This window comes from Ochlerotatus camptorhynchus, unplaced genomic scaffold (genome assembly GCF_037179485.1).
Source record: "Ochlerotatus camptorhynchus isolate MF236.1 unplaced genomic scaffold, CSIRO-AGI_Acam_v1.1 ptg000111l, whole genome shotgun sequence".
Taxonomy (NCBI): Eukaryota; Metazoa; Arthropoda; class Insecta; order Diptera; family Culicidae; genus Ochlerotatus; species Ochlerotatus camptorhynchus.
The window spans coordinates 1,554,122-1,566,979 of NW_027040601.1; the positions used below are offsets into that span (position 1 = coordinate 1,554,122).

General features: G+C 38.7%; 1 protein-coding gene across 1 annotated transcript in view; it reads right to left on the reverse strand.

Annotated features, from left to right (window-relative positions):
- LOC135699494 (neuroguidin) overlaps positions 1-12,858 on the reverse strand; it is a 104,798-nt gene that overhangs the window by 11,268 nt on the left and 80,672 nt on the right. Inside the window, exons 3-4 of the mRNA XM_065219776.1 lie at positions 5,435-5,663; positions 4,751-5,368 (exon numbers count right to left, since the gene is read on the reverse strand). Of these exons, the coding sequence (XP_065075848.1) occupies positions 4,751-5,368; positions 5,435-5,663 (847 nt within the window). The remainder of the gene's footprint in view (positions 1-4,750; positions 5,369-5,434; positions 5,664-12,858) is intronic.

The following is a 12,858-nucleotide window of genomic DNA, read 5'->3' on the forward strand; positions in this document are numbered from 1 at the left end:
TTTATAAATTTTCTGAAGGTTTCTGTACTGAATCTATCTGATCATCTGATGAGTTCTCGATTTTATTTCTGCACATAGTGGAACTATCCTGAATGTGTCTAAACTCACGCTTATAGATTTTTAAACCAATTCAATAGTCTGGGGTAAAGTTTTGGGGACTTCCCCTTAAGATCTCTGGAATTCCCCAAAGATCTCTAGATCTAGCTTTTTCTGAGATCAATAGAACTTCACATTTTTGTTAGTACGAAACTTCAGGTCATTAAAAAAATTGTTATCTTAGACTAACTAAAATGAAGTACGTGTTCAACTTCAACGTTTCATGGATTTGATAGTAAAGCTGTTTCTTTAAAACTGATTGTCATAGCATAGCATATGCGATTGCACAAATCGTAGGTGGATATATAATGATCAGCTCATATATTCCGCAAAAACATAATATGTTGTCGCAAAAAGAATACTTGGGATTAATATCCTTTTCCCATACCATGCAATCTGCAAAACAAACCTCGCATTGTATACCTGGCTACGTCCTTACAATCGCAGGGGAAAGGTAGGAATGTTAGTTCAACATCTACTTAAGAAGGTGCAGGGAACCCATACTACCTTCATAGACGTTACAGGAAATGGAAATCTTGTTAGTAGGGGAAGGGGGATATAAGGATGCTCTATTCCACAATATAAAGCAGTATAAACATGAGATAAATAATTTATATAAATACAATCAATTATATGCTTACCTTTTTAATATATTGAAGTCATTTCCTTTCATACACCCGTTCATTCTTTTTCTTCAACTGAGTTTAAAATGACTGAATCGATGGGTTCAGAGCAAACGTAACTTTTAAATAAAAATGGTGCGAATCTATCAAGTATTACCATCATTATTGAAATAAACTTTATTAATAAGACAATAAAGAGATAGAGTATTATATTGTATGCCTTAATCATCTAACTTTACTGCTCATCTGAATCAACTGACTCATCAATATCATATATCTCCTCGATTTTGTTTGTCACTTTCTCTCTGTCTCTGGCCAGATCCTCCCATTCTTCCACGCTTAGATCCCCAAATCTTTCAACATTTTGTCGAATTATATCAAACCAAGTGAATGGTCGTCCTATCTTTCTATAATGCTTTTTATATTTAGCAGCTAGTTTCAGCAGATGATTATCCTCCATTCTGATAATATGGCTCCAAAATCTCATTTGAAGGGCTCGAATTTTTTTGGTCACGGTTTTCCCTCGTAGAATATGATTCCCATTTGGCCTTTCTCCGTCCATAGTACAACAGCTCGCCAGTTCCGCTACTATTTGTCTCTCGTATTTTCGCATAGACGTACGAGTGTGTTTGGTGATGACTGAAACTTGGGTTCCAAACGTCATTGTAGGAGAAATGATGGTGTCATACAGTAAGTTTCCAATCTCCACACTTGGCCTGTTCTCTTTCGCGAATGCAATAACAGCCTTAGAGGATTTAATGGCTTTCTTACAGCGTGCTTTAATAGATTTGAGGCGGTGTAATCTATCAGTTATGGTCACTCCTAGGTAGCTGAGTTCCTTTGCAACCATGTAAGTACAACCATCAACAACTAACGATGTTGGTGCTTCTCCTCTAGGTGCCCTAACAACTATTTTGGTTTTTATGGGATTTAAGAACAGGTTTACCTCCTCAAGATGTTTCTTCAGCACCGGAATGATTATGTTCAGCTGTTCTTTACTACATCCAATAATCAAAATGTCGTCTGCGTACACTAAAATGATGGGGTATCGAATATTGTGTACCTGATCCAACACGAAGAAACCATGTAAATCTGCTTCCGTCTTTCTGAGGACCTCTTCCATGATTAAATCAAACAAATACGGTGACAATGGACATCCTTGATTTATGCCCATTCTACGATTCTCCTGTGCAGATTTTTATCCATCCCAAAGCGTTTGGTATGTTTCCTCCCGGACGCATTCAACAATTCTGGCTATTAACCCTTTTGGAGCTCCTTTCTGTTGCAAGATCCTTGGGAGATCTTTTAAGGAAATTTTGTCGAACGCTTTGCTGATGTCGAGACATCAGCACCAAATCATCTCCCGCATTCCACTTTTCTTCTAACACTCGTTTTACAACAAAAAGATGATCCATTGTTGATCGCCCGTGTATGAATGCTGCCTGATGATGGCCGATTGGGTCTGTGCATCGAATTAGTTCTTTTAGTATCCAGGAAGCATACAAATTCTGCGGTAGTCATTTTCATTCTTAGGATATGCAGATTTTGGTATTGGAACTAATAATGAATGCCTCCAATGAGCTGGCAGCTCATTCTCATCCCATACCCGTTGGAGAACTTCTTTGAACTCGGTGATTGTATTTGAGTTTGCATATTTAATCAGCTCTGCGTTAACGTTATCCAATCCTGGTGCTTTGCCATTTTTGCTTTCCCTAATTATGATATCCAAGTCTTCAATATCAGGTACGTTACAGGAATCTGAATCCATCACATTGATTTTTTCCGGCAACAACAAATCACCGTCTTCTCCAATTTTCCACTTCCGCATAGATATGTTTGGTTTCCGTATCCTATTATGTTTTTTTCTATGTTTTTTCATGTAATGATGAGCTCTGCTAATTCATTCACCAAGCTTAAAACTATTCAGATTTTCAAAAAATAGCCTTTGATCATTTTCTTCTTTTTTCCTACACATCTGTGAAAAATTAGTCTTAGCATCCTTCAACTGATTTGCTACATTCTGGCTGTACGGATGCATTTTGATTCTAAAAGACCACTTCTTGACCTCCGCCATTGCTTTTCTACGAGTAGGTTACAACGGTATTTTATGCAATTCAGATATGGTATTATTAGCTGCCTGCTTTAGCTTTGTCACAAGAGAATCCCATGCCTCCGAAATATTCTCGTTTCGAATATTTATTCTGAAGTTGTTTAACGCATCATGGTAATTTCCCTTAAATTTGTCGTCCTGCAACAGTTTCAAATTCCACTTGATTTTCTTATTATCTTCCAGCACTTTTTCCTTATATGAGATATTTGGGCAACTTTCAGAGATGTTTATATAGCAAGAAAGCATTTTATGATCAGTATCAACTGATAAGACCCAGTTGGCTTGAATTTTCTTTAAAAAAATCCGCGAATTGTTTTTAGTCATAACATGGTCGATCTGGGAACCCTTACTTCCTCTGACCCACGTTACTAATAACGATTTGTTTGACATTGTGCTCCTTAGAGCAAGATTGTGTCTTCGCAGAAAGAATTTCAATTGTTCACCGTTACTATTTGACTGAGCATGGCCAATGAATTTCCCAAATAGGTTGGTATCTTCATCATCTATGTCATCCCTACCGATTTGAGCATTTGTATCTCCTATGCAGACGAGGTTCTTCTGATTCTTGACAGCTAGTATGCAGCGGCCGAAACTGTTTAAGAATCTGCTATATCCATGATTAGGAGCGTGGAAGTTCATGATATGCATCGTTATCCTTTTACCGGGAATCGAGAGCGCAATCTCGGCTAACTGTATATTATCAAAATTATCCAATTTAATAATTGCAATATCCAGACCCTTCCGAATCAGCAACGCCAATCCTCGAATACGGTTCCCACCATTTCTCGATATATGCCACGTGTAATCCTCACTACACAATTGTGTTGCTTCAATACTAATCTCTTGAAGACATGCAAGGTGAATATTTCGCTTTACTAGCTGATTATTTATCAACTTCCGTTTTTCTGACTGGCAGCAACCTCGTACGTTCCAACTGCACATAGCTGGTAAATATTGAGAAACATCATCAAGTGATGCAGAGACTTCACGTATAGGTTCTGCTACATACACTTCTGTAACACTGTGAAATAATCTAACTCCGTTAATTGCGGTGTAGCATATTTTCACATGTCTTAATGTATCAATTCCTATGACATCTGGTTCGAAGCAATTCCACATATTCCCCTCAACATCAAATACCTTCACTTTCACTCTGCATGTATTCGCTAAAGCTATTAAATCTTCGAAATCTGATAGATCAAGGTGAATCTGTCTTCCACTGTCGTAACCCGATATTGTTCTTGTTATTTCTTTAAAACTGATTGTCATGTCTTAAAAACGATTGCGTTAAAAACATATTTTTAACGCATTTCATTAATAGCATTCTTATTATAAACCTGCGCCAAAGTTATGGAAAAACATGGAAAACTCAGGGAACTTTATTTAGCCAAATGAGTGGACACCCTGTAGATAGAGAAGAACGATTAAACGTAAAAAAAAACTCTATACAAGGTCGTCAACTTCGAATTGTTCAACAAATAGAACAAAATGTAGGCCTATTAAGAAGAATGATAAATCTTGAAATAAATTCACGTTTGAAAAAAATTTAAAATAGTGACTTATTACAAGAAAAACTGACTTTAGTGACATGGTCTAAAAAAAAGAGACTTTTTAGTGACTGGCTTGAAAAAAAAGTGACCATTCACTAAAAAGTGACTCACTACCAGCCCTGTATGTTGGCAAGTTGATTAATGTTGGTTTCCTTCCTCCCCCTCTCCGTTTCTCAATTCAAAATCATAGGGGTTCCTTTGACAGTTACTCGATGCTACTCTCATTTTCGTTGAATACTATTAATCGAAATTAGGTGCAGACAAACGTCGATTTCAAATCGATTTGGGTTTGAACCAAAATGTATAATTTGAAGCACATACGTCAACTGCAATAAGGAGCTAGCAAGAAACCACAACGGCATAACACTCACCCAACGTCGTCATTTTCCGACTTCTATGCTTATCCGCCTTGGTCATCGGCAATCGCATCAAATATTTCTCTTCGTACTCCTCCCGTTCCCGTTCCTTTCGGGACATCTTCTGCATCGCTCTCGAGCTGGAGGAAATCTCCACCGGCGTATCCAGATACTCTTCCTTCAGTTCCTGAATCATCGACGACCCCAGAGCGCGCTTCCGTGCCCATTCCATTTGCTTTCGCGCCCGATCCGACTTTGATTCGTCACTGTACTGCACGGCCATGTGCTTCGGAGGCACGTACACATCGCTGCTACTGCTGGGTTCGGCCTTGGCGGCCGCCGATTTGGCTGCCTTGGCCTTCCGAAGTTTCAGCATTACCTTGGCTGAATCGTCCGATTCGTCACCGGAATCAGCGTCGTCCGCTCCGGCTGATTCCGGAAGTTGTGACATTAGATTAGCCGGGTTCGCTTTGAAGGATGTCGGATCGTCTGCGACGCTCGCCCCGGTGACTGCCGTTTTAACCAGTTTATCTATCTGGTAGCGCAGTTTGTAATCGATCGGACGGATCTTCTCCAGTACGGTGCGGATTTCGATGAGCCGATCGATCGAAGGATCTTTCTCGATTTTGTGACCTAAAATGAAGATTTTTGATTGTGAATTCAAAAACGTACTTTGAATGAAAGCTAGTTTCTACGTACCCGAACATTTCCTCAGCACCACGTAGGTCAGATTGATCAGATAGTTGAGCAGCATGTGATATTTGATCTCCAGGAAGTTGAGGCCATACTCTGTGGACAGTTCGCCCGTTTTGACTCGCTGCAGCATATTGCCAACGAGGTCGGAAACCTGTTTGAAGTTATTATTCATCTCGTCCAGCAGTCGGAGGGCCTGGGGAAGATCCGGCTGAATATCGTATTCGTCGAGTGCCTATCATGAAAAATCAAAATAAAAACATTTCATGTTATAGTTAGTTCGATCCACAGACAGCGTGAGTTGAATGAAGCACAAAAAAAAACTTATTTTCTATTCTATCGTTCAGCCTCAGTGTGCGTTCAGGTCGGTTTCAGTCCAGCTTTCGACTTGCATATGGGTGACTGAGCCGAGGCAGGTTTGAACGCGGTCCGTTTGTATTTATAAAGTGCATTTCATAAATGATGAAATCCGGAACACGTTCCGCCGTAGCTATGGATGCGAAACAATGCCCAGGATTTCCCGAGCTCGACTCAAAATAGTCAGGCGAATACAAAACAACCACTGATAGGAGCGAGAGTGGCCGGGGGAAAAAATGCGATTCCGTCCGTCATATGATGAAACGAACGAACGAACGGTCAGTGCCAGCAAGAGCACCACATAAAAAGCCTTGATATTAATATCAATATCAATCAAACAGTTTTTTTTCCCGAAGTAGAGGAAGCTGACGTTGAACGTGCATGTGTATTGGATGAGGGCACGGAAATCCGGACAGTGGTTTGAGATGAAGGGAGTGGAATAAACGGGAAAGGTTCTGTTGCGAGAAATGACCAATATGCAGCATACGTGATAGAAAAATACGTGGAACCGAGGGATGAAAAAAAAATAATAATAAAATGCATCGATGGCAAAGCCGATGAAGCTGCCGTGGTCGTTGCGAGGTAAGCTGTGGGCTGCATCATCAGTAGTTCGTAAAGCGTTAGAATGAAAAATTTACTATTCACGTTATTATCAAAGAAATTAAATTTATTTGAAGAAAATAAGCCTGGAATAAAAAACAAATTAACTCGGGATGAATTGATAAATAATAATAAATTTATAAAAGATCACTCGCGCTGGTATTTCTATCAGATATTTTGCTTGGTTATTCGGACTTCCAGTAAACAAAACTAATTTATTGCATACCGTCCTACGTTGAGGCAGGTTTTGTAAACAACTGTAGAAGATTTCAACCGCTTCGAAACGTAGAACGTGTCCATTCAAATCCAATTTTTAAACTCCCGGTTTTTTTCCGGTTTTTTAATAATAACCCAACTCAAACATCACTCCTGCCTTAAACAAAAAAAGCGTCCAAAAATAAACGATTAGAGATAACCTATTTTTTTCAGCAGAATTGCTCTACAATACGTCTGCTTTGAAGAAAAAATATGGGATAAGATTTGCATTAATATGTTGATGATCTAGATCTCCAAATTCTCATGGAATCATGAATTCGTATAAAATCAAAGAGTTTCACTGCTAAAATGATCCCAAATCTTGTTTTGGTATGTCGGAACAAGCAAGATCTGAGCAGAAGAAACGAAGTATAAAAAGTACTTCAAATCTTCCTCGAGTTACGATCTTAAAGTTCATTTTATAACATACTAGCTGAGTGTGCCCGGTCTTGCTCGGGATTCAATATTAGCTTGAGTTTATGCGCCGATTTAAAAAAAAGCATGCTATATTGTACGTAGCCCCCCCCCCCCCTATTATCTAAGGGGCTACTCCCTATGATTATCTCCTTATACCCCCACACTCGCCCCCACATGCCTAATTTGGTTCCATTTGCTTGATTAGTTCTCGAGTTATGCAGAAATTTCTGTTTCATTTGTATGGGAGCCCCCCCTTACAGAAGGGGGAGGGGTCTCGAACCATCATAAGAACCTTCCACGGCCCCAAAAACCCCTGTATACAAATGTTCACGCCAATCGGTTCAGTAGTTTCCGAGTCTATAAGGGTCAGACAGACAGACAGAAATTCATTTTCATATATATAGATAGATAGATATATAGATAGATAGATATATAGATAGATATATAGATAGATAGATAGATAGATAAAGAGATAGATAGATTGTGCAATACAAAGATGTGTTGCCAAAATATTTATAATTCTCCAAATTATTCTGGCGATATTTTACAGGTTAATCGAAATCTTAATCGATGTACACTCAGAATTTTTGAAAAAATCGTGTTTGAACATTACATTATTGAATTATACAAATCATTCCGGACTGGGCGTTGACTCAACGAAGAAAACTAAATTCTTTGATATTCCCTGATTTTCTAGTCTTTTTTCAGGAAAAAAACCGGATATACCAAATCAGTTATATTTTTGTAAATTTATATATTTAAGACATGTCCTTAGCCAGGTAAAAAATTAAAGCAGTAGCCATGGCGTTACTTTGATTGATAATGATGTGTGAATGAAACTGCAATCATTTTTATACCAATCATACACGAAATTAAAGATAAAGGTATCATAAAACGATTGGCTTACTCCCAATAACATGCATTTTCATTTTTTGATCGCCAGAATGTGTTCATGTTCCCCTTATTTCCACAATTTCCTCACCCTTATTAGTTATTTTTTTACCGTTTCTGGACTTTCCGTTAGGAACATTTCTCCGCATATGAAACACTTGTCTTTAATCCCCCGTTATAAAATATATTCCCCATGTACAATTCAATGCCCATCTCAGCTCCATTGAACATTTGTTATGGATAACACGTTAAATCAAACGCTTGATCGCAGCGGGATACCTCCGGTGGGAAATCGTTCACAAGCACGTATTGCACATCCCAGTCCAAGTAACATTGCAAATGTTTTTGAGGTTTTAAAGCACTCTACAAGTCTAAGTCATGGTTTACAGTATCCTCATAAAACCAAAATTATTACATTGAAGGCAACCAATAAGCCCGCTAATTTGGGTTGATTTTGCTATAAAGCTAACATACGACTAATAAAGGGCTTCGGCAAATTATTAGTTAGGATTATTATTAACCAGGCTTGTTAATTACTACCCCCACTTTCTTTCCATCAACATAATCGAAAATTTGATATTCAGAGTTGTGCTTTCACAAAATTAAAAATGTTGGTCCATGTGACCCTGAGTTCAATATTTAATCATAATCTGCTACTTCAAGTAATCAAAAAATCCGTCCATCCAAGCAGGATTATAATTCTAAAATTGCATTGGATAGCTTAATGTCTATATTCATCCGGCTCTTAAGCACACAATGAGGAACTAGAACTACAAGTATTCAGAAATATTTCTCTTAACTTTTTTTTCCATTCTTGCATTTACAAAAAGACGATCCAACCCCTTTTCTGAGGTTTATTATTTGTTGGATCGAACTAAACAGCACCAGAAACGCGCTAATCTATTTGGAGCATGAATTTTGTTCAAAGAGGATTATGAAATATTTCCCTGATTTTTAAAGATATTCCCTGTGATTTCGTGATTTTCCAGGACTGAAATGGAATTCCCAGAAAATACAGGTTTTTTCAGGTAGTCGACACCTTGCCGGATATCTGATCTTGAAGTGCTGCAGACTTAACAAGGTATACGATTATTCGGCTAAATGATAGAAGGGTTAAACCTTCTAGAAACCCCTTAATATCATTGACTTTTTTTAATTAGGTTTTCCAAAATGCCTGGAATTCAGATCTTTATTTTTTTATTATAGTCTTACCAAACGTAATTCTAAAAAATACTCTGTATGCTGTCGTGGTAGGAATAACGGCAAAATCACCAATTGCCCCGTGCACGAATATATTGCGAGTGAGAGCAAAATGTGCAATACATTTGTGGATTTTTTTTATACTTTACCACAGTGAAAGACATAATATGAAAGTTGTGGACAGATGTTAAATGATTTGCAGGGGTATATTTATAACATTTGAACTACCCCCTTAATTTTTTTCACAGTTTGCGATATGGAAAATATTTCTTTGCTTGCCATTTTGAAAAGTTAGTATCAGACTTTTTATCACCTTAATAAGCTTCAATCAAAAGCAGTAAAACTACAGAAAGTGTTTTCTTAAGTTGGATGTGTATTCAACTAAAAATCAAGTTGAACACAAAAAACTTGTTGATGTCTAAACATGCGTTTTATTTTTCATAGTTCAATGTAACATCTATACATTAGTAGATATTATGCTTATTGTAAGACCATTGTTTAAGTCTTACTTCTTACCATAGGCCATTGCTCGAACTTTTCCTAGTACATGGCCCATCATCTTCTACACGAGCCCTGTTCCCACTTGCTTGGCGCCACATTCAATTTTTTGTTGCAATACAGAGGCGTCGCGTGCCTCATTTGTTTACCTGTGCACCAAACTTTGTTCGTTATAGTTTACCACCACATATAAGTTTGCGTTTTTTTTTTTTTCAAAGCTCCATGAATTCGAAGGACATATTGGGGAAATGGGGGTAAAATGCCCAGTCGGGGCAAAACGCCCCATGGCTATATCTGACGAAAGAAACATTTTCAAATTGCGTTTGATATGCCAATCTCTTCTTTTTAACAATAAAATGACGGTTTTGATAACATAAACATTTTATATAACATGAAGCCTTTCAAAAATGAAAAACATTTTTTTTGGCCTTTTTCATACAATTTTCACGATGCCTTGCGTAAGGTTTTACGCTAAAAACAATCAAAGGACATACCTGTGCATTGTCCTCCTCACGAACAGTGGCCCTGGTATTCAATTGCCAGCAACAAATCTTTCTCGTTTATCAGTTTTTGTTTTAATTGATCGAATTTACTTCAACAACTCTAGGCGGGTCAAAATGCGCCATGCAAAAATAAAATAAATCTAATAATGGTTGCAGTGCAACCAAAAATTTACATATTGTTTAATTTACACTTGCATCATTACATTGTTCAATATCTTTAAGGCTTTACATAGCAGATGATGTTAGAATTATTTCAATACGTTTAAAATATTCCACAAATTTAACAGAATTTGTTTTAAAAGTAAAAAGTGTCCCAAGATGACACTTTAATCTGAATTTAGATTGCATCCGATAAAAAACATTCTTCATAAATCATCATTCTAGCAGCACTGCGCGTAGCAATACATAGTGCGCGTAGCAATGCAACTCAAGGCAAACGTCAAATTGTAAAAGAACGGTGTTTATTTTAATCGGTCAAAATGCCGCGGAAATACATACGAAAAACGAACTGGCGGCTTTGGACGGAGGACACACTTATGGCGGCAGTGAACGCGGTCAGGATGGGTCTGTCGAAAAGGCAGGCCGCAATCATTTATAAGATTCCGAGGAAAACACTTTCACGGTACCTAAGTATCGACTCCCACAACGAACACGGACTGAAGTTTCTGCCGCTGGGGAGCTTTTCTCCTGTCTTCAATACGGTCCAGGAACAGGAGCTGATGCAGTTCATCATTGAAATGAACCAGTATGGCCTTGGTGTGACAAGACAAGAATTGAGGAGCGTCGCTTTTCAATTAGCGGAAAAAAATCTTGTGAACCATCCCTTCTGTCGTGAAACGGAGCTTGCAGGACGTGATTGGTTGCAGGGGTTCCTGAAGCGACATCCGGAGCTTTCACTGAGGTCTCCAGAGCCGACGTCTCTTGCTCGATTGAAGGGATTCAACCGGGTCAGTGTTGATCGGTTTTATGAGCTTCTTAAAGATATATATGACAGCGCCGATTTTCCACCTAGCCGTATTTGGAACGCAGATGAGACAGGTTTTAGTACTGTAAGTAATTGATTGATAAAACTAACAATTATTACAATTATTTACATATACCTTTGTTTTCAGGTTCCAACAAGGGCTCTTAAAGTTGTAGCAGAGAAGGGCGTGCGTCAAGTAGCGGGAGCGGTCTCCGGTGAGCGAGGTGTAAACACAACAGCCATAATGGCCATGTCAGCAGCTGGACAGTTCCTTCCTCCTCTGTTGATTTTTCCGCGAATACGTATGAACGAGGCTTTGAAGGTTGGAGCACCTCATGAGACTATTTTTGCGTGCAACGCGAGTGGTTGGAGTACAACAAAAACATGTTCAATGTGGTTTGACCATTTTTTAGCATACACACGACCAACGGCAGATGCCCCAGTGCTCCTTATTCTCGATGGACATTCAAGCCACACAAGGAATCTGGAAATGCTTGAAAAAGCAAAGAAAAACCATGTTCGGATTCTAGCCATACCACCTCATACCTCGCATAAGCTGCAGCCTTTAGACGTGGCCTTCATGGGGCCGCTTAAGGCTTATTATATCAAGGCCATCAACAAGCTTCAAAAGCAAAATCCCGGAAAAGCTGTTACCATCTACAACGTCTCTGCCTTGATAAATGAGGCATTCATTGCAAGCTCGTCTGTCGCGACCGCTCAAAACGGTTTTCGAGCGACCGGAATTCTCCCAATCAACCGCCACATTTTTTCCGGAAGTGATTTCGCAGCGTCTGATTTTTTGAATGGAGATCCTTCCAACGACGTCATGGTTGAACTTGCTGTTGGAAATAACGAGGCTTGTCCTGAGGCTCAAGGCATTGTTGATTCTGCGTATTCCGTAGATTTCACCGAACCGTTTGAGCAAAACATTGTTTATACCAGCGGAGACAATGATCTTCAATATGATGTGTCTGATATGCTTGTTTTGGATCCAAATGTGTACTACAGTGTAGAAGAAAACGGGAACATCGTTGTCCATTCCATAGTTACTGATGATCACATTGTTGAAAACAGCCCATGTGGATTGGAAGTCATCCCTCCCACAGCTGTTTCGGAAGAAGAGAAGGAATTTACTGCTGATACTAAGCAACGGCGTTGGGATTACAATAGAGTGCCAACAAAAGGAGAGTTGAAGAGATTTGATGTGCCACCCATCGCAACAGCACCAGTAACGACGGGTCATAGCGTTAAACGAGGCAGAAAACCTAGAAAGCAACAGAGTGAAGAATTGACATCATCTCCGTACCGCAAAAAACTGTTGAAAGATAACGCATCCGAGGAAATCAAGATCATTAAAAAGAAGGATGTGAAAAGAAAAGGTCGGCAACGCAAATCTGTAGCATGTAATACGATGGATGATATTTTGTGCTCTTTCTGTGGAAATGTTTTCAGCTCGTCCGAAGATGGGGAGGGTTGGATGATGTGCATTCGATGCAAAACATGGTTCCACACTGAGTGTGCAACTAACCCTGATTCAATAACATGTGACATGTGCGTTTGAAACAGAAGCCGGTTTTCGAACTTGTTGTTTTTTTTATGAATTTAATATTCTGAACTTTTAAAGAACCTATACTTAATTAATTTCAAACCCCAAATAAATATGAATTTCAGCTGAAACTGTCTTATTTTAATGTATTTGTCACAATTTCCATGTCCTTTCCATATAATTACATCAAACTGCCCGC